At 41.1% G+C, this 24,328-nt stretch overlaps 1 protein-coding gene across 27 annotated transcripts in view; it reads right to left on the bottom strand.

Moving 5' to 3' along the window:
- The window catches only part of LOC125897346 (uncharacterized), a 177,269-nt gene that overhangs the window by 113,021 nt on the left and 39,920 nt on the right, over window positions 1-24,328 (bottom strand). For 26 of the 27 annotated variants that reach the window (XM_049590601.1, XM_049590602.1, XM_049590624.1 and 23 more), the window contains 8 exons: window positions 21,328-21,431; window positions 21,182-21,233; window positions 18,833-18,985; window positions 18,581-18,745; window positions 11,919-12,071; window positions 6,542-6,706; window positions 630-782; window positions 319-489 (listed from right to left, as the gene is read on the bottom strand). In XM_049590601.1, the coding sequence (XP_049446558.1) occupies window positions 319-489; window positions 630-782; window positions 6,542-6,706; window positions 11,919-12,071; window positions 18,581-18,745; window positions 18,833-18,985; window positions 21,182-21,233; window positions 21,328-21,429 (1,114 nt within the window). In that variant the 5' untranslated portion in view covers window positions 21,430-21,431. Of the gene's footprint in view, window positions 1-318; window positions 490-629; window positions 783-6,541; window positions 6,707-11,918; window positions 12,072-18,580; window positions 18,746-18,832; window positions 18,986-21,181; window positions 21,234-21,327; window positions 21,432-21,587; window positions 21,625-24,328 lie in introns of those variants that run through there. The other variant, XM_049590603.1, reaches the window with a different exon arrangement.

The raw sequence follows: 24,328 nt of genomic DNA, 5'->3' as shown, positions 1-24,328 counted from the left end.
TGTAGACAGAGAGAGAAGAAAACGAAATATAGGGTTTTGTGTTAGTAAAATTATGCTGTCTTGATTGCTAAGTGAAGGCATTACCAGTTAGGAAATGTCAACACTGAGGAGGAGTACCAACAGATCGAATGGATATTATGATATCACCTCTTCTTTTCTTTCAAGAGTTAGATGTACAGTAACAGAAGCAATTAGTTATTTGCAATAAAGGAGGAATCATGACTGAAAAGCTGAAAAAGGTTGTAGTTTTTCCCTTCATATATACAGTATGTTTCAATGCTTCAACAAACCAGTACAGCCTGGTTAAAAACAGCTTACTGTTCCAATCAGCAGGCTGGCAGTATATTCCATCAGGGGGAATGGCACTGATACATCCACATGTGTCATCAGTGATGTTGTTGCAGGACCCATACGTAAAGCACTGGTCACATGACCAAAGATACTGCTCCTCACATCTGCACTGGTAACCACCACTGCTCAGAGAGCAAACTGGAGACATAGATATTCATCAGTGTTTTGTTAAAAAAAAAAAGCAGATTTAGCAGAATAAAATAACAGATGAAAACAGTCTAAGAGAAAATGACTATAAATATCGGTTGAAATGAGCTGTGTACAGTCGTTATTCCTACCTGTAGAAATGTTGATGTTGTTGATTTGTATTTGGTTGTTGATGTTGATGGGGTAATTGATGTTTTTCAGAATGATCCTGAGTTGGTTTATTAGTGTGACATCTGAGATGTTCAACTCAACAGAAAGGATGTATTCGTAAACAACTGGGGGAGCTGCACAGAGATATTAGGGAAGAACAATTGGACACCTTACAACAGTTTGATTATGGTGAGAAGAGAAGTGTAATAGAAATCAAATGGATAATAGGTAAATCAGATTCTTGATCATACGTTTTTCAGTCATGCTTTGTTTTGTTTGCCTTATTGCACCACTTCTGCCTTTTATAAAAGTAGTGTGGGCAGGGCACTGAGTTCTTTAAGAATTAAATTACTCAGAAATTAACTCTGTATCCCAGAGTACATTTCCTTAACTTTCCTTTAGTGTAGCTTAACGTGTGTTAACTTAGAAAAAAACAGAGGGGTTTTCCATTGAGGCGGCTCAAGGAAAAGCCTGGCTTATTTCAATAAGTCTTAGTAGTTTAAGTGAGAGAACTGTTCCATTACTGTGGCTCATATGAATCCTTGCTCAATACCCATGGTAACTTATACTGCTGAACTAGTCTGCTCCATGGCAGGCTAGCTGTTAACCTTTGTGGAGCTGCATGTCAAAGAATCCCAAAAGACAGCTCTATATGGTACATTTTCACTTTGGAAACACTTTTATCCCATGTTTCAGATGATTTACTCACAATGTAACCAAGCATGAAGTTTTAAAAATCATGTCTTACTACTTTTACTGCATAAAAAAGCCAAATGGTTATTTGACACAGGCCAACCTATTTTAGTTAATCCCTAATGTATTCATGATCACCCTTTAGTTTAGACTATAATGTGGCAACAACCACATTTTCCATCATGCCTTGTGCTGGACTGAGTAATTAATAGTTAGTTATAGGCTATGCTTATCACTCTGGAAAATGTTTTTGTATTTAATTTTCACTTGTTGCTACAATCCTTTCTTGCTTTTGAGATGACTCCTGCTGAGATGTAACAGAAGAATGAATATAAGCCAAAGGTTAGGTCAGGCAGGTTTCACGCACCTTAACATACTTGGCTAATTACAGTTAATTTATTGTAGTCATATCAGTTCTCCTAAGTTAGCCTACGCTATAACATTAAACACAAGTCTGATTGTAGCTGGCCTACTGATAATATAGCCACAGTCTTACTGTAGCCTGTCTGACTGTCCATTTATCATCAAATACAAATAAAAAACATAAAGAGGGTTTTATATCATATGCATTAGGTCTGTCTACATTTTTTGCAAGGCCTATCCCTTCACCTTGTTAAGTATTGCCCCTTTTAGCGATTACCGCTTTATAGTCTTCATAGAGCTCCATCAGCATGGTTTGTTCTGACAGAGAGGAACATGACTCTCATTTTCCCTTCCTCTTGCAACATATTATCCTCTTTTCAACAATTGACTGTTCTGGTCTGCTTTTATACTCATGCACACACTAAATTGAGGCTTATTCCAGCCTAGCTAGAGTTAACGCTGATTAGACAAGGCTGAATTGTGTTTATGGAATGGCTTAAGACTTTGGACGGTGACGATAAATCACACAGGGCTTTTTTTTAAAATTTAATTAAGCGCAGATTTCCTCAGTGGCGTTGACCCCCAAGAATGAAGTTCCCCTTTAAATCAAAATATAAACACCAAACACCACGTATCGCAAAAGGCTTCTCAATGAAATAATCAAACACAACACATATATGGTTGAAGAAGTAATCCCTTATTTTTTAAAAAATATAAAATAAAATGAATGCAAAATAAAAATTAGTGCAATGTACCCATCAAACCTGTTTTACCAGTAACATCAGAGAAAAATAAATTGACCTCTTATTCTACAGACATGTAGACTTGTTTTACAATATATGCCATAAATATTAAACATGAAATACATCTCCATATTTTTACCCCCTTCATGAACATAAAATTACCTTTAATCTCTTTTTAACTTTAACTTTAACCCGGTGCCTCATCCAGGCGTGCCGGGGCTTTGGATGAGGCCCGCTGGATGTGCTTCGGCGCCGGCGGCCAGGGTTCCAGGGCGCGGTGGCTGATGGGTGGCAGCTGGGTGGACTGTTTTTTAACAACCTGCCCTAGGTGGACGCTGCCTCCAACACAGCCCTGGACTCCGAGCTGACCATCAATGAACTACACACAGCCCTCATGAGCCTGGCCAATGAGAAGGCTCCAGGCATTGATGGGCTCCCTGTGGAGTTCTACAAGTCCTTCTGGTCGGTCCTTGGTAAAGACATGCTAGAGGTTTTCCAGGACAGTCTGGGCCCTGGCCCTGAGGCTGAGGGAGGTTGTGAGTGAGGTCATCCGTGTGGACAAAACCTACTGTGTGCCCGGCAGGTCCATAAGTGATAACATCACTTTAATTAGGCATGTTTTGGACGTCTCTAGATCATTAGGCACAGATACTGGTCTGATTTCCATAGACCAGGAAAAAGCTTTTGACCGGGTTTAACACCAGTACCTCTGGCAGGCGCTGGCTGCTTTTGGGTTCAACCCAGGTTTCATAGCTAAGATCCAGGTTCTGTACTGTGACATTGCGGGCATACTGAAGATTAATGGTGGCCTGGCTGCTCTTTTAATGTGGAGAGGGGGTTCAGCAGGGATGCTCCCTATCGGGGATGCTATACTCCCTAGCCATAGAGCCTCTGCTCCACAAACTAAGAAAAGATATCAATGGTGTTGTTTTTAATGGATGTCCTGCTGTTTTTAAACTGTCTGCCTATGCTGATGATATCATTTTAATGGTAAACACACAAAAAGACAGTGACACAATAAAAAGGAACATTGGACTGTTTAACAAGATGTCATCAGCAAAGGTGAACTGGAGCAAGAGCGAAGCAGTAATGATCAGCAACAAGCCCACAACTAACCTGGTTTTACCAGAAGGACTGGCATGGAAGACAGGGAGCATAAAATACCTTGGGGTGTTCTTAGGCGAGGAGAGTGTTTTAAACAAGAACTGGGACAACGTGCTAGAAAAGATGGAAGGCAGGCTCAGGAGGTGGAGATGGCTGCTACCGAGCATGTCATACAGAGGGAGGGCACTCATCAACTTGGTGTCATCCTCTCTGTGGCACAGATTGGCTTGTGTAGACCCGCCTCCTAACCTACTTTCGAAAATACAGACTATGTTAATCAACTTTTTCTGGCACAAACTTCATTGGATCCCTCAAGCTGTCCTCTACCTCCCTAAAGAGGAGGGTGGTCAAGGACTCGTCCACTTGGCCAGTATGGAAGCGGCTTTCCGGCCGCAGTTTATCCAGCGACTGCTGTACAGCCCCAAGGATCTGGTCTGGAGACCGCTGGCCCACGTAATCCTCCAGCAGTTTGCTGGCCTGGGTCTAAAACATCATCTGTTCCTCATGGACCTCAGCACAGCAGACCTCCGTACCTTGCCACCCTTCTACCGGGGAGCCTTCACTGTGTGGAAGTCGATGGCGAGGGAGAAGAACACAGTCTCCCTTCACTGGCTGCTCCAGGAGCCTGTGGTTTATGGAGAACAGCTCAAGTCCCTGTCTGGGCAGAAATATCAATGAGGGACATCTTCTGTCAGGCCAGGATCACGACTCTGGGCTCTGTGGTTCACCTGACTGGAACTGGACTACAAGATGCAGCTGCCCTGACAGCTTTTGTGGGGATCCGGTCAGTGAGGAGCATGGGCAGACTGCTGGAGCATTGGAGAGGCTGCCTGACTGGACACCAACACCTCCTACTGAGCCGGCACTCCCAAGGTTTTATTGCCCCCTGCAATGACGATCCATTTCCTTCTGTCACTGTCCGTCCGTTTTTTAAAGACTGCTCTGGTTGGTTTTTAAACGCACAGCACTGCACTTTAAGCCTGCAGGAGGCCACTGGCAAGGCCCTGTACATGGTCATGGTCAAGTGTCTCAAAGAAAGGACTTTGAACCATGTCGACACTCCATGGAGGGGTCACCTGCAGCTGGGCGATGAGGTGAAGCCCTCCTGGAGGAGTCTTTATAAAGGCCCTCTGACTAAGAAAGTGGCAGACCTGCAGTGGAGGGTACTGCATGGCATAGTAGCAGTGAACTCCTTTCTGTCCATCATTGCCCCAGGGCACACTGACCGGTGTGTGTTCTGTGGTGAGAGGGAGACAGTCTTCCACTGCTACAGTGAGTGCACACGTCTCACTCCTCTGTTCACCCTCCTGAAGAGTCTTTTCAGCAGTGCTGGAGAAAAGTTCTCTGTACAGGTTTTTATCTTGGGTTTTAAGTACAGAAAGGCAGCAGAAAGGAAGTGCAAACTTTTAAACTTCATTCTGGGGCAGGCTAAGATGGCAGTATATGTGAGTAGGAAGAGGAAAGATATGGTGGATATAGATGTAGTGCTGTTGTTCAGCAGGATGGTGAAAGCCAGGGTCCAAATAGATTTTAAATATTACAGTCAGATGCAGGACATGGACAAGTTCACTAAGACCTGGACTCATTCCAACACACTGTGTTCAGTCACTGACAGCACTCTGGTTTTCTCTAATCATCTCATGTGATACATCTCTCTAACCCCGTCTGCACGACCTAATCTATGTGTTTTATTTATTTTTATTTATTGACTTTTTTGGTTTTAGTTTGAATTTTAATATTGGTTTTAACAGATGTACTGTATTTCCTCTGTGCTTTTTGATCAAAATGCGGGTTCCTAAATCGTAAAATAAAGGAACTATAAAAATCAAAATCTCTCTCTCTCTCTCTCTCTCTCTCTCTCTCCCTCCCTCCCTCCCTCCGCCAGCGCCCGTACTTTTGTTTGACTCTATTTTCATTTAGGTTATCTCCACAGCACCACACCTCGCATGCTCCACACATCCACATGTACACTACTGATCACACTGACTAACACACCCCATACCTGCATTATGTTTATTTATGTTGCTTTGTTTAAATAAATATACTTTTGTATTTGAGTTTGCGCTGTGTCTCTCTGTTTTTGTCATTGCCTTTGAGCCGGGTCATGACAATAGGAGGCCGCTGTTTGTGTCCCATGTGAAACCAAATATCAGTGCTGACCTATTTTACTTTTACGCACTTTACTTCTGTTATGTTAAAGCAGCACTTACCTTACCACTTACCCGAGACAACAAACAGGCTAGTAACAGGGATGCTTGTGGATATAGGCTAGTAACAGGGACGCTTGTGGATATAAACTAGTAACAGTGACGCTTGTGGATATAAACCAGTAACAGGGACACTTGTGGATATCAACTAGTAACAGGGACACTTGTGGATATAAACTAGTAACAGGGACGCCTGTGGATATAAACTTTTCTCGGTAACAATGGCAGACAAATGCGGACCACTGCTTCCACCTCCAGCCGCTCCAACAGGGAAATCAGTTGGCAAAAGAAAGAATATAGCAGAAAAAGCTAACACTAAGAGAGAGCTCCATGCTGCAGGAGCCAAAACTCGGGTCAACATCGGCTCTGCTTTCGAGCAATGGTGAAGACTGCAAACAGGAAAAGAATCCAGGCACTCCAAACAAAAATGAGAATGAGGAAGGAAAGTTTAGATTAAAAAGCCTTTAATATAATGGCCAGCTCATTAAAAAGCCAACATGTTTCGACCACTGTTGGTCTTCATTAGGGCTGGACCTGTTTCTCCAGCCCTGATGAAGACCTTCTGGCGAACATCCACTCGCTGGACATGAAAATGGATTACATCCAACATTCCAGCAGATAATTTTAACTAACTGGTAACACCACATAATGCAGTGTAAAGAGGTAGTGGTGAATTCACATATTTCTATGAGATCAGGTTGAAGATGCTGCTGAAATGTAAAAGTGAACATTTAATAATTAGCCTACATTAAGCATGAAGTAACCATCCAAAGTCTCTGTCACCTGTCTTTGGCTTGCAGAATCGCCCATTGGTTGGAATATTGTTGATACACCCACACGTTTCGTCAATGACCTCATCACAGGCTCCATACGTATTACAGTCTCCATGTGACCACACATACTGTTCCTCACATCGGCACTGGGAGTTGGTACCATTTAGATAACACACTAAACAAAGACAAAACATTCATGAGAACAAAGAAAAGAAAGCACAAACTACTCAGTGATTAAAGGTGTTAAAGGTGTTCAAAGACGTGGTATTTTCATCCATCCACAGCCTTCTTGATATGTATTTCACACTTGGTTAAGAACTATGAGGAAAATGTAACAACTATCAGATCAATCATTGATAGGCCACCTACTGTTTTTCGTAGGTGACTGCAGGATTTAGTATGTTGAACTTTAACTTGTGCGTGTATGCACAGGACTTGCTGTTGCCCTGTCTGTAAAGCCCAGGAGGAACTTTTTTGTTGACATACAGTGGCAGTTCAGAAGTATTTGGACAAGTCCTGCCTCTCACTGATTGAAGGAGGGGAAGTCCACTTTGTAAGAAGGAAGGACTGTATGATATGAAATGTCATGTGTAAAACAAATAAACTTGGAACAGCTGTCGTGATAGGGTCAAGAGAACAGATGCATGATTTTAGCTGCTGTGCTGGTTCCTTGTCAGTCGGCACGCCCCCACTTTTAAGAAGCAGGCTGCAGTCTGACCCAGAAGCTAAGCAATGTACTGCTTTGGATCGGGGTCAGCAACAAAATGTATTTTAGCCTCCTTAAAGAAGTCCCACCAAAAAATATCAACATAATTTTAAGTGTATGCTATGTTGCATTTTTACTGCTTAATCTTTCCATCAGACAGCTCATTCTGATGGGGAAGCCTTTGATATTTGCTTCAGTTCCCCATCTCTGCTCTTGTCAAAACCACCAGACTCCACCGACAAAAACAGTAATTTTAGCTTGCTGAACACAGCGCTGCTGCTCTACTGCTGCTTTAATCAGTTAGTTAGTTTGTGTTTTTCTGTGATTTCAGTGAATCTGAACTAACTCTTTAAACGCAAAAAGCCACATTAATACAAACACGATAACTGTTGGAGGCAGCTCCTGTGTTCAATGATGTTAAATCACTGTTTTTCTCAATGTAGTTTAGCTTTGAAGAGGGCGATATAAGGGGATCATTTTCCCGTTGGAAATCACTATCTGACATTAATGTGGAGCAGTGAAAACATTCTAAATATAACGTACACATAAACTGATACTGAATTTATAGATGGGACTCTTTTAGGTGGTTAAAATACATTTTCTTGCAAACCCCTCCACAGCAGTAGATTGCTTAGCTTCCATGTCGGACCTCGGCCTGCCTCTCCAAAGTGGGGGTGAGCCGACTGACATCTACTGTATGTATTATAATGTCCATGGATAAGTACCCTATATAACCCACTGACTGGTTAGAGGCATTCTTGTAAGAAACTGTAATATCATGTCAAATACAAGAAATCCTTTCATGACAGAAATAACAATATATGATAGACAGAAACCCATCAGGAAGTGATTTTAAGGAATTACTAGGAATAGCACTATCGAAGCGAATCATGACCATTATTTAAATTAAAATGCATTTGCAGAAATGCTTTTTCATTTTAAGAGTGTGGCTGCATTATTTGACTCATAAATAAAATGAATAATCAATCAACCTATTTGCATTTGCATTTTCTTCTTCAAGACTGCACATTTTATGCCATAATCAAGAAAACAAAGAAGACATTGCTATTTCATTTTCGTGGTCTGCCCTGCAAAATAGTGCCCATAATTCGAAAACGATTTGGCAATCTGAGCGGCGCAGGAGAGTGACGTCAGTAGCTGCTCTTCTTCAGCTCTGTGCTGACCATGGTGCTACCCATCTAATATGGTAGGGGGCGGTGTGCACATTTGATATATGGATGCATCACAGATCATGGCGCATCGTAATTTCCCAAAACTGAATAAATACCACACATAGCAACACAAAACTGCTTTGCTAGCTCAATCATGTTGTAACTAAGATATCTGCTGGAAAAAATATTTTTTTTTGTCATGGACTGTCCATTGAGTTATGGAGTTAATACATCTGCTGACTTGACAGTCATTTAAGCTAGTAGCAGCTTATAGGCTACTTGTACTTATAGTTTATACTTTATAGACATCGTGATTTCCCAAAACTGAATAAATACCACACACTCAAGCAACTTTTCAGGGGAAAACCCTGTGACATTGACACGTTAAATAATTTTCATACATACAAAGCTGCCTAATATAATTTAGATCTGCCCTGTAAAAGTGTGTGTATAGTGCACTGAATGATGTGAAGAGGACCTTACAAGTGAGCGCATTGTGTTTTCTTATGACAAGCAGTAATAACATCTTCACATAAAACACTCATTCAGTGCACTGTACACACACTTTTACAGGGCAGATCTAAATTATATTAGCCTAAATATTTAAGATGATTACTTATGTGTGCAATGATTTATTGTTATTAAATTGTGCCAATATTTAGATAAATATATAGATAATATAGGTAAACATACAGTCCAACAATTCCTTTGATCAATGGATATTTTTTTGCTTAAAAATTTAATGCAGAACAGCAAGATGGCATGATGCAATTTAATTTCTATCATGATCAAGATCATGCTGAATTAATAGTTGTGTAAATATATCTATGAAACATATACAAGTTTACAAGGGTCTTTGTTGACTGCAGCTTGTTAGCTATGGCCTCCAGGCTTATTACACACTGATGTCAATAGGTACTCCATATCATATCAGTTAATCTTAGCTGTGCATAATTTATTAATTTCACGATGCAGCAGATTCAGTATTTGACAACCATATTTTATGGGTTTGAATCAAACCAAGCCCGCTTTGTATGTATGAAAATTATTTAACGTGTCAGTGTCACAGGCAGGGGTGAACATTCCATTTTATAGCTGGGGGGGGACAATAAACAGTAAAATTTTAGAGAATAATCCCAGGACGGGACAAGGGAAAAAAATTGTAGCCTGTCTTTTATACAGCATCTTTTACCGCAATTTGACGCTTTAATCTTCTCTCTATCTCTCCAACAGGCAAAGTGAATGTCTATACTAACTAAACTAAAACTAAAACTAAACATTTCCTGCAATTAAACTGGTAAACTGGTTTATAAACAGTGTGCTGTGAGATCTGCCGCTGCACACCTCACAACCGTGCGTAATAGTCGCACGTAATGACCGCTCCTCGTCTGCACGTCTTTCATGTTTGTCTCACTGACAGGAGGAGAGCCTACAGACAGGTACCCATTAGCTACGCTCCATCAGAACCATGCGTAATAGTCGCTCGTAATGACCGCTCCTCGTCTGCACGTCTTTCATGTTTGTCTCACTGATAGGTGGAGAGCCTATAGACAGGTACCCATACGAGCCGCTCTGCCACAACCGTGCGTAATAGTTGCGCGTAATGACCGCTCCTTGTCAGTTAGACTGCACTTCATTCATGTTTGTCTCACTGACGGGTGGAGAGCCTACAGACAGGTACCCATTGCTCCGCAACTGACTGCTTTTGTCCTGTCCTCTCCCTCTTCTTTCTCTCCTGTCCTCTCTATCACTAAACTCTGAGCTTAATCATTAGCTTTTAGCTTAGCAGCACTCGTAATTGAGTAGGCTTTTGAACAATGCAGGAAAAATGTTGCAGTTTATATTATCAGCCTGGGCCTGGGGCTTGTTGTAACAGTAAATGGGATGTGTTGTAACATGTGTAGCCTAAGTTAAACTGTGTCTGTGAGTGAACATCTTACCCTGCGATTTGCAATGTGGGCAGCAGTTCCAGCCGCAGGCTGCTGCTGCTGCCAAGCAGCCCCGCCCGTTGGAAAGAGTGTGGGATATACGCTACTAGGAATGGGAGGGGGGGACTAAATCTTTTAAGATTTAAATAGCACATTATTGCACGATTATAATGAGCACCGCTTACATTGTGCTTTCAATAAATACTACTGCATTGTTCAAAAAATTTTAATTGTGTCTCAAATGATTCTAGGGGGGTACAGCTTTACTGAAGGGAGGAGTCATGTCCCCCCTGTCCCACCCGGGATTTCCGCCCCTGAAAAGTTGCTGGACTGTGTGGTATTTATTCAGTTTTGGGAAATCACGATGTCTACAAAGTATAAACTATAAGTACAAGTAGCCTATAAACTGCTACTAGCTTAAAGTCAGCAGACGTATTAACTCCATAACCCAATGGACAGTCCATGAAAAAAAATTTTTTTTCCAGCAGATATCTTAGTTACAACATGATTGAGCTAGCAAAACAGTTTTGTGTTGCTATGTGTGGTATTTATTCAGTTTTGGGAAATTACAATGTTTAGAAAGCACAATCTCAGGAAGCGCCATGATCTGTGATGCATCCGTATATCAAATGTGCACACCGCCCCCTACCGTATTAGATGGGTAGCACCATGGTCAGCACGGAGCTGAAGAAGAGCAGCTACTGACGTCACTCTCCTGCGCCGCTCAGATTGCCAAATCGTTTTCGAATTATGGGCACTGTTTTGCAGGGCAGACCACAAAAATTAAATAGCAATGTTCATTCTTCTAACCGCTTCATCCTCTTGAGGGTCGCAGGGGGGCTGGAGCCTATCCCAGCTGACATCGGGCGAGAGGCAGGGTACACCCTGGACAGGTCGCCAGACTATCGCAGGGCTGACACATAGAGACAAACAACCATTCACGCTCACATTCACACCTATGGACAATTTAGAGTTACCAATTAACCTAGTCCCCAGTCTGCATGTCTTTGGACTGTGGTAGGAGGCAACCCTCTTGCTGTGAGGCGAGGGTGCTAACCACCACACCACCGTGCCGCCCCTAAATAGCAATGTCTTCTTTGTTTTCTTTTTGATTATGGCATAAAATGCGCAGTCTTGAAGAAGAAAATGCAAATGCAAATAGGTTGATTGATTATTCATTTTATTTATGAGTCAAATAATGCAGCCACATTCTTAAAATGAAAAGGCATTTCTGCAAATGCATTTTAATTTTCAAATTTTACATTTCAAATCTATCTATCTATTTGCTGGGGCATATTTTGAAAATTAAATCTCAAATGTCTTTTTCTTTTTCATTTTAATCAAGTGAAAGAATGAGCAGTCTTGAAGAAGAAAATTAAAATACAAATAGGATGATTGATGACTAATTTTATTTATGAGTCAAATAATGCAGCCACATTCTTAAAATGAAAAAGCATTTCTGCAAATGCATTTTAATTTAAATAATGGTCATGATTCGCTTCGATACAGCACACTTTACTGCGCCTTGATTCAAAAAATATTCATCTATGGTCAACTGATCAGAAGAAGCTCAATTCTTACCAGTGGTGATGTCAACTTGTGTGACATTCACAGTGGGAGCCAAGGTCAGAGGGACGTTGCCATTGTCCAGGAAACTCCTAAGGTAGTCCACTGTTTCAAAATCTGCTACATTCAGCTCCACATCCACTGCATACTCAACCTGAGCTAGCAGTGCTGTTAGAAAAATATGACATGATTTAGGGTCTTTTTGGTTTCAGGACATACAATTGAAACGGGATCGATGCTTGATCACAAATAATTTAGACAACTTGGTTTAAGGTAAAATTTAGATTTCAGTTTCCTGAGAAGGCTGATGGTCCTTTGAAAGGTCCTGTCAAATTCACCTAAATTCACCTAAAACATCAATCCAAGGCATGCCCAAAGTAAACTGAAAGTTCCATGTTTACTACATGTGCATGCATGATCTCATTTGAAAGTTGACACAAAAGTATTTTTTTCTCTCAGTCAGAATCACTGTAACTGTTTCTGTCATTGAGTTATGTAAGTTTCAACACACTGAAATAAATGTTTTTTGTTGCTGCTAATGACTATAGCTGGGACTTAATAGCTGGAAAACACAATGAGACCATATTACAAAGCATCACCTGTTCCAAATTCAAAGTAGATGACAATATCACCGAAAAGAAACATTTTACAGGATTTCTAATTTTTCAGGCACTTTCCAAAAAAAGAGGGTAAAACAATGTACTGAATATGTGATTATGTGTGAAAAATAAATCAACAAAGGCATAAATGTCTGTTTAAGATCTTACTGTCTAGGCTATTTTTAGTATTTGTTTAGACTAAATAGAGTGGCATGCAAAAGTTTGGGCACACCTGGTCAAAACTGATCTCCAAAAGACATGTAGTTAAACATAAAACATGCTTTGCAACATTTTCAGCAAGATTGGAGTATTATTTTTGTTTTGTACAGTTTTTGTACAAAGTGAAAAAAAGGAATAAAGCACTGTGCAAAAGTTTGGGCACCCCAAATCATTTGAGCTCTCAGACAACTTTTACCAGGGTCTCAGACCATAATAAGCTGGTTAGGAATGGCCAAGTGATGCAATTGTCAAAGCTTTGTAAATACTATGACTCCTGAAACCTTGTCACAACAAACAGCAGCCATGGGCTTTTCTAAACAGCTGCCTAGCAGTCTGAAAACTAAAATAACTAATGCCTACAAAGCAGGAGAAGGCTATAAGAACACAGCAAATTGTTAGAAGGTAGCTGTTTCCTGAGTTTGTAATGTTATTAAGAAATGCAGTTAACAGGTCAAGTTGAGATCTGGAAGACCAAGAAAACTTTCCAAGTGAGCTGCTCATAGTATTGCTGGAAAGGCAAATCAAACCTCCTGTTTGACTGCAAAAGACCTGCAGGAAGCTTTATCAGACTCTTGAGTGGTGGTCCACTGTGCTACTGTGCAGCGAAACCTGTACAAATATGACCTTCATAGAAGAGTCATCGGAAGGAAATCTCTCCTGTGTCCTCACCACAAAATTTAATGTGAGAAGTTTGAAAAGGGACATCTTAATAAGCATGATGCTTTCTGGAAACAAGTCCTGTGGACTGATGAACTTTAAATAGAACTTTTTGGACACAATGAGCAATGTTGTGTATGGAGAAAAAAGGGTACAGAATTTCATTAAAGAACACCTGTCCAGCTGTTAAGCACAGAGGTGGATCAATCTTGCTTTGCAGCCAGTAGCACAAGGAATATTTCGCAGGTAGAGGGAACAATGGATTTAGTTAAATTCCAGGAAATTCTTGAAGCAAACATCACACCATCTGTAAAAAGAAATAAAGCTGAAGATGAAGAGAGGATGGCTTCTACAACAGGACAACGATCCTAAACACACCTTGAAATCCACAAGGGACTACCTAAAGAGGCATAAGCTCAGGATTTTGCCACAGCCTTCACAGTTCCCCAACCTAAACATCACTGGAAATCTGTGCATAGATACCTCAAAGATAGATACCTCAAAAGAGCAGTACATGCAAGATGGCTCAAGAATCTCACAAAACTAGAAGCCTTCTGCAGCATGAATGGGTGAAAATCCCCCAAACAAGAATTGAAAGACTCTTAGCTGGTTACAAAAAGCATTTAGAAGCTGTGATACCTCCCAAAGGGGGCATTACTAAGTACTGATCATACATGCCCAAACTTTTGCCCAAGCCCTTTACATGTTTTTTATTTTGAAACTGTAAAAGATTTAAAAAAAAAAAAAAAAACAGTAATCTTGCTTAAAATACTGAAGAAATAGGTCATCTTTATCTTCATGCATCTACTACCTACATAACTACTCACAGCAAATTAAATTTCTGTCTGGTCCTTTGAGAGTGTATGAAGATTGTATGAGCGGCATTTTTGTTGGCATATATGTGGATTATAGTTATGGTTCATAGGTGAGTAATAACTGTTGACAGTACACGTTTGTTCCTTCAGAGATACCGTTTCTCCCTCCAGTTTTATGTGTAGTAACTGGTACGTTGTCCTGCTCTGATGGAAATACTGAATACATGCCTGCTGGCAAGTTCTACCTTGTCTCCTGTTTCCTCATTATTGGTTGTAATCCAAAATTAGTGGACTAAACAACAAAACTGGTGACAAGGAGATGCATCCTCACGTAGTGTTTGTTGTTTCGGTAGGATGTGTAATGCTAGCTCTCGGCTAACTGAGCTGCAGTGTACGCTGGTTGCCACTGCGTGACCAGAGCCAGGCCAGCACGGAGGACTGTGCTGCTGCAGGAGGTAAGAGAAATCTCTGCGGTAGATAAGAGACTGGAACTATGAAAGCAAGGAGTGTGTTGGAACTGTAAAATAACAAAAGATGAGTAAGTCAAATAAAACAAGGAAAAGAACTAACTGGCAGTGCACATAAGTACAGGGATAAGACTAATTGCTGAAGCCGGTGAGATATAACAAAAATGGCAGCACTCATTGGAAACATAGGACTATTCAAGGGAAAACACAGAACAGTGGAGCTCATACACTAAGAGATTTAAGTGTTTTGTCCTTGCTAACAAGATTAAAGAGGATGTGCTTGTGCTGACATTTTTAAGTGTTATGTATGGAAAAAGCAGTCAACCTACTTGCAGCCTTGTGCAATGTGACAAGCCTGGAGATAAGTCCTATGATGAAATAGTAAAAATATTAAGAGAGCACTATTCTCTCACTGGTTATTGCATAGAGGATCCAATTTCATAAAAGGAACGTGGAAAAGGAGGAATCTGTTTCACATTTTGTGTTGGTTAGTGAAACGGTTATCTGAACCCTGTGAATTTGGACTTGCACTAAATGACACCATACATGACAGATTGATGTGTGGTCTAGGCAGCAAGGCCATTCATAAACAACAACTTACTGAGGCTAATTTGAGACTGGAGAAAGCCAAAGAGATTAGAACGTTGATGGAAATGGCTGCCAAAAACAATACAGCAGCTGACAAGCCATGCTACTGTTGTGGGAAAACAGGGCACCTGGCACAAGGGTGTTGGTGTAAAGACATGGGACTCTAGTTTGCCGGCGCAGCACAGGGTGGCGCAGGGTGGCGAACCCCATGCAGAGCTAGTTTCGAGCAGTGCAACCCAAGGCGCGCTCAGTTTGGTAGTTTGGCAGACCAAGGTGCGTTGAGATGGGTGTGGCGGCGCAGCAGGGGGAGGTGTCGACAGATCCAGCTTGGCGCAGTGACAGTTTCATGCCAAAAGGCTCCGTCAAAGGTGTGCCAAAAGCTCGCCAGCTGAAACCACGTCTACTTTCAGCATAGGGGGAGCGCAGCCGGTGTAAGCCGAAGTTTGGCTGACCAGCGGACTGTGCGCACACGTCACCAAAACCTCACAGGCAGGTTTCCAGAATATCAGGCACATTAATAATGCAATAAATGCCCCAAAAAACACTATTCAATGCAACTATCTGCAATCAGCACATAAATGTATCTCTATATTTACTGTCCCGTCACATCTGATGTCAGATCAAAGGGGATTGGCACCGTTTGGCACGCATAATGGAAACCCAACCTGATTTGATTAACAAAACTAATGAGCTCACATCCCTCTCAGCCAACCACAAACAGCCACAGCATCAGATAGGGAGTATATATTCAGCATCTGTCATCTTAGAAAAGCCAAAAGAAAAGAAACAGAGTGAGACTGCGAGAGAGAAAAAGAGAGTGCACGCGCGCACGAGAGAAATGCAACATTGATTTACAATTGTGGTGACCTCCTCCCAGGCTACCTTTGCATCATCAGCCCGTGGAGGTCTGCTTGCAGTTCCGTATATTCGGACACTGCGAGCTTGGACCTCCCGAACCAAAACATCAGTTTCCTCCCGGGAGAAGTTTGGCTGTCTGACGCTGCTGCTCTCTTCTGCCATGGCGAATTGAGTAAACTCTCATTACGCCTTCGCGCGGCGTATTTAAGGGCAAGGAGAGGGGCTCATTTGATTGGTGTGATGTGTGTAAAACCCCGCTGTAGAAACTGCGGAAAGAAGGGTCATATTGAACATGCCTGTACAACTAAAAAGACTCAGACACAGACACTCAAACAGCACAGAGAGAGGAGTTTTACTCTTAGGAAAACAAAGTTGAAGTTAAGGACATACACAGGTGAGCCTGTTCCACTGTGAGGAGTCATGGATGTGACAGTGGATCACAACAGTCAGAAGAAGTGGAGTGAAGAGGGGAGCACAAGTGAGCACAAGTGACGGAGCAACACCGATTGTTCTCGCCATGAAAAGGGTCGAACGCCAAGAATCTGTGGTGGTTTAAAAGTCACTGTGAACCCTGTCTTGACTGCAGAACAGTATCCACTACCCCTCACTGATGACTTTTTTTCAGGTTTGGCTGGACATGACACCAAGTTTGAAGCCTTACCTGTTGAGGAGGTTTTCAGTCCAGTCAGGATGCCTATTGTGGGGTTATCATGTCATTATTCCACCGCCCGTAAGAGAGGAATTGCTTGCTGAGCTACACACTGGGGACTGCGGTGTGGTGCAATGAAAAAAATTGCATGTAGCTATATCTGGTGGCCTGGCCTAGATGCAGCTATTGAGGAAAAAGTAAAGTCATGTTCTGCCTGCCAGAAATTGAGAAATGTCCCACAGTTGGCTCCATTTCATCCTTGGTACTGGCCTGAAGAACCATGGCAAAGAATTCACATAGATTTTGCTGGACTGCTGGAGAACCACATGCTCTTGGTGGTGGTCGTCCACGCCCATAGCAAATGGCCAGAAGTTGCTGTTATGAAGAGCACGTCTTCAGAGCAAACTATTGAAGAACTAAGGTCTATCTCCAGTCATTTTGGCCTACCCCAACAGTAATAACAGTCCACAGCTAGTATCTGAAGAGTTCAAAACATTCATGGAAGAGAAGGTTATTTGGCACATCAAGTCTGCACCATATCACCCAGCTACATATGGGCTCGCCAAAAGATTTATAGACACACAGTGAAGCAAGCTCTCAAGTCCTCTCAAGGCACACAGTCCCTTAACCGACGTCTCAGTGCTTTCCTGTTGTATAGAAACACACCTCATGCTAAGACAAATGTGTTGCTTCAGCTATGCTCAAGAGACAACTGCACACTTGACTTGACCTCCTGACACCTCAAAAGACAGGAGAGGTGGTGCACCGTCAACAGAGAGCTCAAGTGAAACGATGAGCAAAAGCAGAGTTGCGGACATTCACAGTTGGATACAAGGTTCTCACACTGGACTATACCAAAGGTGCAAAGTGGCTGCAACAGGTTCCCTGTCATATACAGGTGAAACCAGTGATTATCTCATCTGGAGGAGACATGTCGATCAACTGCTCCACTGATATAATGCTGCCCTAGTGTGTGATTTTAGATACCTGGCGCTATTAAAATTGCAATACATGCATTTGATATTTCTTAAAGCTATGGACAGGGACATATGTTGTGAAATGGCAAAATTACTTTAAAGAGTCATTCAATTTCTGCTGAGGTCTTTAGCCAGGAACTTCATTCATCATATATTTATCTATTATTAATCTATTTTTGATTACAGTAGTTCTGTACTCTTGGGCCTCCTGTGCAGGGTAATGTAAGTCTCCCCATTAACATCTATTTATATGTTTATATAATTTTCATATATTTATTTGTACTTTTGTGTCTTGTGCTTAATAGATATTTGTGTATAGTATTTTTAGAGCCAGGTAGTATATAGTCTAGTATATAATCTCCTATTTGGTGCTGGCCAGGAAGTGCACAGTGGGTTTAGTAGTGATATGTAGTATATATGTTTTGACTAAAAACAGCAGCCTTGTGCATCTGGAAATGACACAGATGAGAGCAGTGAAACTGAGCCAAAATGGTAAAGTTGTGGGCCTGAAAAAAATAAGCTAAAAGAGATGAAAAGGCCCTGTAGAGTTCAGAGGAAGAGCAGAGTCTGATGTTAATTATCTGTTTGCTCATCACAATGCATGACCATTTCAAAATACAAGTCATCATGTGATCCACTGTTAATACTGTATATAAAAAATATGGGCTATAGCCACTTTAGCTCACCCGTGGAGATTGAACACAGTTTATGTAACTGAACTAACATGCATGGATTTGCACTGAATTAAACTATTACCCCCCTTTTATCTGGCCAATGCTGCCAGTTAGCAATGACAAGAAATGGATGCCCTTGTAACCAGATTTAATAATTAGTTATGACTTGATCACCTGATATTGGCTGACAGAACTGGCCATCAGCTGGAATGACATTGATGCATTTACAGATGCCACTGGATAAGTGATCACAGGCTCCATATGTGACACAGCTGCTGTATGGCCAAGCAAAATGTTCCTCACATCTGCATAGGGAGCCAGTTCCAGTCGAGGAACACACTGTCAGAGGAGAAAGTTTGTATTTATATACTATTAAACTTGGTAATATGTTTATCATGAAATTGTTCAAAGAAGATTGTTTCTCACCTGTTGTGATGCTAATGTCAGAGACCTTTGTGTTGTTATCCAGTTGACTGGGAAGACTAGTGGCATTCAATGAGGACCGAATCTGCTCAAATGTTTCTACATTAGAGGCATTCACTACAACATCAATGATGTAATTCCATTGGCTTGTAGGCACTGTGAAGATTGAAATTAGATAAAAAAAAATATGCAAATATTTGACAACCATGCATTCATGATATACAAGGTATAAAACTTTTTATAGGCTGATATTTTGAAAATTTGCTAATTCCAGTTTTTGAGTTAAATAAGATTGACACCACATTCATGTCTTTACACTAATTTTTAACTACGTCCAGGAGACACTTAGCCTAGCTTAGCATAAGAAAAGGGGAAAAATCCACCTACCAGTACCTCTAAAACTCTCTAATTAACATGTCCATACAAAAGACAAAAAGGAGAGGCACCCTTCACAGCAGTATGAAACACACCAGTCAGCAGCTGTTTGTAATGCTGTCAGCAATTACTGTCACATATAAAGAGTGAGAAAGATTGTATAGGGCAGGCAGTAGTGGACGCTGGCCATCATGAGGCACACATTTCCCATAAACAGATTTTCAGTAGTAGTGGACAGTAGAGTTTGTTGGATAGGTCCAACGAACTCTGCACTTTCAATCAGGAGCATGTGCTTTCATTGCCTAAATCTAAGATAATAAACTTAAGACTTAAGACTGTACATTTTCTGTGAAAATAGAGGTGTATTGCAAAAAAGACATAGTGCATATAACGGGTGTAAACTGACACGTCATCCCTGAACATCCAAAACTGATGCAGGAGGGTACCTAACGTGCTGGGCTGGGGAGTAACAGAATACAAGTAACTGAGTTACATATTTAAAATATGAATAAGAGTATCTGTATTCATTACAGTTAAAATTGTGGTTATTGTGACTACAGTTACTGTCTTTAAAAATACATAACCTGAAGGGATTACTTTATTTGTTTTGATTTTGAAACACTGTATCTTAATTGAATGCAGCGTGAGCAAGTGTCAGATTGATTGCATTGCTTTCTATCGCATTGTTACAACTGGCCTGGAATAATGCAGCACTGCCATTGTGAGTTAAACTTTTGTGAGGCACCCTGTTTTTATTTATTCCCATCACTTGTATTTAAAGCTTTGCAATGGATGAAAAAGAGCTGATTTATGGAGTTTAAATGAGGAGTTATCTGCACAACACCTCCATATTTAACTGCAAAAACCTAAAGGTTACAGCTGACAACAGAGACCACCAGGGAGCTGAAAGTTCCTGGTAATGTCCATTGTTAATAACAACCAGCATGCTGTTGGCTATATTAATGTAATTTGTGCAGGACAGTTTCTTAGCAGTGGTTACATCTCCCATCGAGCATACAGCTGATGGCTACATGGTTTGTATCTATGACGTAACAGAAGTGCATATTTAACAGATTCAGTGTGGACAGAAAGCCATGCTTGCTTGCTGTTAGGACACCATGTGAAATCATGAGGCACACATTTTCCATAAACAGATTTTTAAAAAAGTGTGTGAAGTGCACTTGCCACACCACAGTGGCAGGTGAGACGCACAGACAGGACACAGTATTTAGAGTGAGTTACTTTGTTTGAGTAACCTTATGGAATGTGTTCAATGATCTGTAGTAGAATACATTTTGAAAGATATCCTCTCAACACTGCTAACACACCATATTTTGATGTGTATGGCCGCTGACAAAGTGGCAGTATTTAACAAATTGGGACGAGGACATGTTGAGAGAACTGGATATAGCTTTGAGGAGATACCCTTTCATTCCTATTAAAAGTTGCTTAGTCGCTTATGAAGCCAAAAAGTTCACCTTCCCAGCCATAGCTTGGGCCCACAGAGCAAGCGCACCAGAGACTTTAACTTCTAGACTTTCTAAATGCTATTGGACTGAATGGATTAAATCCTGATAGTAAAACAAGTAATTTTGCCAGGATTGTGATGCTCAAAAAATGTATCTACTGATTTACAGTCATCTCTTTCACAATGTAATTCTGTGAAAAAAGGCTTTCTGGGCTCCATGGCAATATGTGATGGACCATGAAGTTGTAATTCCACAGTCTGGCCACTCAAAGCCTGGCTGGGAACAATGTCTTCCTGAAAACATTGCTGGTTGCTTAGCAACCTCATAACAACAACACAAAAGACTGCGTAACTGTTCCCCCTGATTAGGTAATGTTAAACTAATGTATTCTCAGACAGACAAATGAGAAAGCATATCAATCTTCTCATCTAACTTTCAGTTAGGAAGCCTAAAAGTGTATTTTCCAATATTCGTATCATTTTTGATAATATTTATTAATCAGACAAACCATTCCTTTTCTCCCTGGTGTGAGGTAGAAAGGGTTCTTCTTCATTGTGTACCTGCGAAAACAGGATTAGAGAATTGCTTTGTGTTATTTAACAAAACTTGTGACCCCATATTTTCTGTTCAGTATCATAAACACAGTGGACCTACCAGTAAAACCTGACTTGAAGAATCATTGAAGTTCCCTGTTTCCAAAATAGTGAGAGTCACTAGAAGGGCGCAGATGGTCAAGCCATTCTTATATATTGCCATTCCTTTTGAGAACAGTTGAGAGGAACAGAAAAAAATGATATAGTGAATTTAACTAGCTTCATTGTTTCACAGACTAATGTTTGTATTTTTATTCAGTGACAGAGATGTGGAACTTCCCGCATGAACAAATTAACAACACCAAAATACAAAATACTCACCTGAAAATATTTCACATCAAAACTATTCATACAAGCAGTGATGTGAAATGGTGACAGTTGCTACAGTTGTTCAGTGAAAGGTTTTGATGCAAATCTGAGACAACTAACGCGATCATATCTCTCCTGTTTTAGCTTCTCTGCACTGGCTCCCTGTAAAATCCAGAATTGAATTTAAAATCCTACTGTTAACTTATAAAGCTCTAAATGGTCAAGCTCCGTCATATCTTAGAGAGCTCATAGTACCATATTATCCCACCAGAACACTGCGCTCTGAGAACGCAGGGTTACTCGTGGTCCCTAAAGTCTCCAAAAGTAGATCAGGAGCCAGAGCCTTTAGCTATCAGGCTCCTCTCCTGTGGAATCATCTTCCTGTTACGGTCCGGGAGGCAGACACCGTCTCCACATTTAAGACTAGACTTAAGACTTTCCTCTTTGATAAAGCTTATAGTTAGGGCTGGCTCAGGCTTGCCCTGTACCAGCCCTTAGTTAGGCTGACTTAGGCCTAGTCTGCCGGAGGACCCCTCTATAATACACCGGGCCCCTTCTCTCCTTCTCTCTCTCTCTCTCTCTCTCTCGTATCCTATTACTGCATCTAGCTAACCCGGCCATTCTGGATGTCACTAACTCGGCTTCTTCTCCGGAGCCTTTGTGCTCCACTGTCTCTCAGGTTAACTCATATCACAGCGGTGCCTGGACAGCGTGACGTGTGTGGTAGTGCTGCTGCCGTGGTCCCGCCAGATGCCTCCTGCTGCTGCTGCCATCATTAGTCATTAGTCATACTTCTTCTGTTATACACATATGATTATTGTCACACATGTATACTGCCAGATATTAATACATACTTTCAACATATTGTACCGCAGTAACTAGAACTATAACTATAATATTATTACTTTCATTAATGTTTTTGTAAGATACTGTCATTACCTGCATCTCTCTCTCTCTCTCTCTCTCTCTCTCTGTGTCATATGGATTACTGTTAATTTATCATGTTGATCTGTTCTGTACGACATCTATTGCACGTCTGTCCGTCCTGGAAGAGGGATCCCTCCTCAGTTGCTCTTCCTGAGGTTTCTACCTTTTTTTTTTCCCCGTTAAAGGGTTTTTTTTGGGGGAGTTTTTCCTTATCCACTGTGAGGGTCTTAAGGACAGAGGGATGTCGTATGCTGTAAAGCCCTGTGAGGCAAATTGTGATTTGTGATATTGGGCTTTATAAATAAAATTGATTGATTGATTGATTGATTGATTGATTGATTGATTGATTGATTGATTGATTGATTGATTGACTAGTGGGATCCTGCTGAACCCAAGCAGCATCAGCCATACTGTCTAAGGTCACTTACTATACAGCCTAAGCTACTGGTAGCTACTTTACATTCACAAACAAGTTAGATAGGAATTATATATGCATCCTTCAGGCATTTGTTTTAACCACCAATATGATATAACCAATACAATATAACACAATACAGTCATGTCATGTCATGTCATGTCATGTCATGTCGTGATAATACAATATTCATATAGTGTTGAATAATAATATGATATTCTAGTATTGCTTTCTATTGTTTGTGTCAGTGTCTAAAGTAAATAATAAAGATGTAAATAAAATATTTGAGATGAACAAATGACGCAGAAACATTGGTCCATGCATTTGTTACCTCGAGGATGGATTACTGCAATTACTGATTAGCAGTTTGCTAGAGCAAGTCTTTAAAACTCTCCAGCTGATCCAGAATGTGGCGGCATTCATACTGACAAAAACTAAGAAAATAGATCATGTTTCTCCTGTTTTAGCTTCTCTGCGCTGGCTCACTCAAAAATCCAGAATCCTGAATTTAAAATTATTTTCCTTATTTACAAAGCTCTGTCATATCTTAGTGAGCTCATAGTAGTGCCGCACGATTAATCTAATCGCAATCGCAATTGCGATTGCAATCGCAATCGCAATCGCAATTGCGATGTCGATGTCAGGCTGTACGATTACATAACCGCATAAAAGGCTGCGATTTGCGATTTAATGTAAATAAATGTTAACGTGTGTGCCTGTGAATTTGACTGCCTCTCCTGTAGTGTGTGGAGTTTGTTGACCTCATGCCCACAAGCTATCCTGGTGCGTGCAGCCGGCGTGCAGCAGTGACCAACACAGACGCTGAAGAAGAGCATGAGCACGACCATGAACAGGCTGAGTTGGTGGCAAAAAAACCGCAACGTCTATTAAGCTACATGGCGATACTTTGGATTCAGGTACGGCGACGTTGAACAGAAAGACGTGCTGTGTAAGTGTAAAAGTTAAAGTCACCACGTCCCGCGGCAACACAACCAATCTATATCAGCATTTAAGACGGGACGTGGCGACTTTAACTTTTAAACTTTTACACAACACTTCTTTCTGTCCAACATCGCCGTACCTGAAAGACGTGCTGTGTAAAAGTTTAAAAGTTAAAGTCACCACATCCCGTGGCAACACGACCAATCTATAACAACACCTGAGACAGCACAGGGAAAAGTAGGAAGAGTGCATGTGAGAGAAAGCCGAGCCGTGTAAAGTTAAAGACAAAGAGACAACTGAAAGCCGCCAGAGCCTCATAAAACAACATCCAAGCACAGATAAGCAAACATTTGTAAGTGTCACAGGGACATCATGGACTCCATAACAAATGAAAAATTGAACAATTTTGCTCGGTTTTGGCCCACTTGACATGCTGATGTGTTGTGCTATGGCATGCTGGAAATTGTCA

Source organism: Epinephelus fuscoguttatus, linkage group LG11, assembly GCF_011397635.1.
Source record: "Epinephelus fuscoguttatus linkage group LG11, E.fuscoguttatus.final_Chr_v1".
Lineage (NCBI taxonomy): Eukaryota > Metazoa > Chordata > Actinopteri > Perciformes > Serranidae > Epinephelus > Epinephelus fuscoguttatus.
The sequence above is the reverse complement of the archived record's forward strand: the minus strand, read 5'-3'. Positions and strand labels throughout refer to the sequence as shown.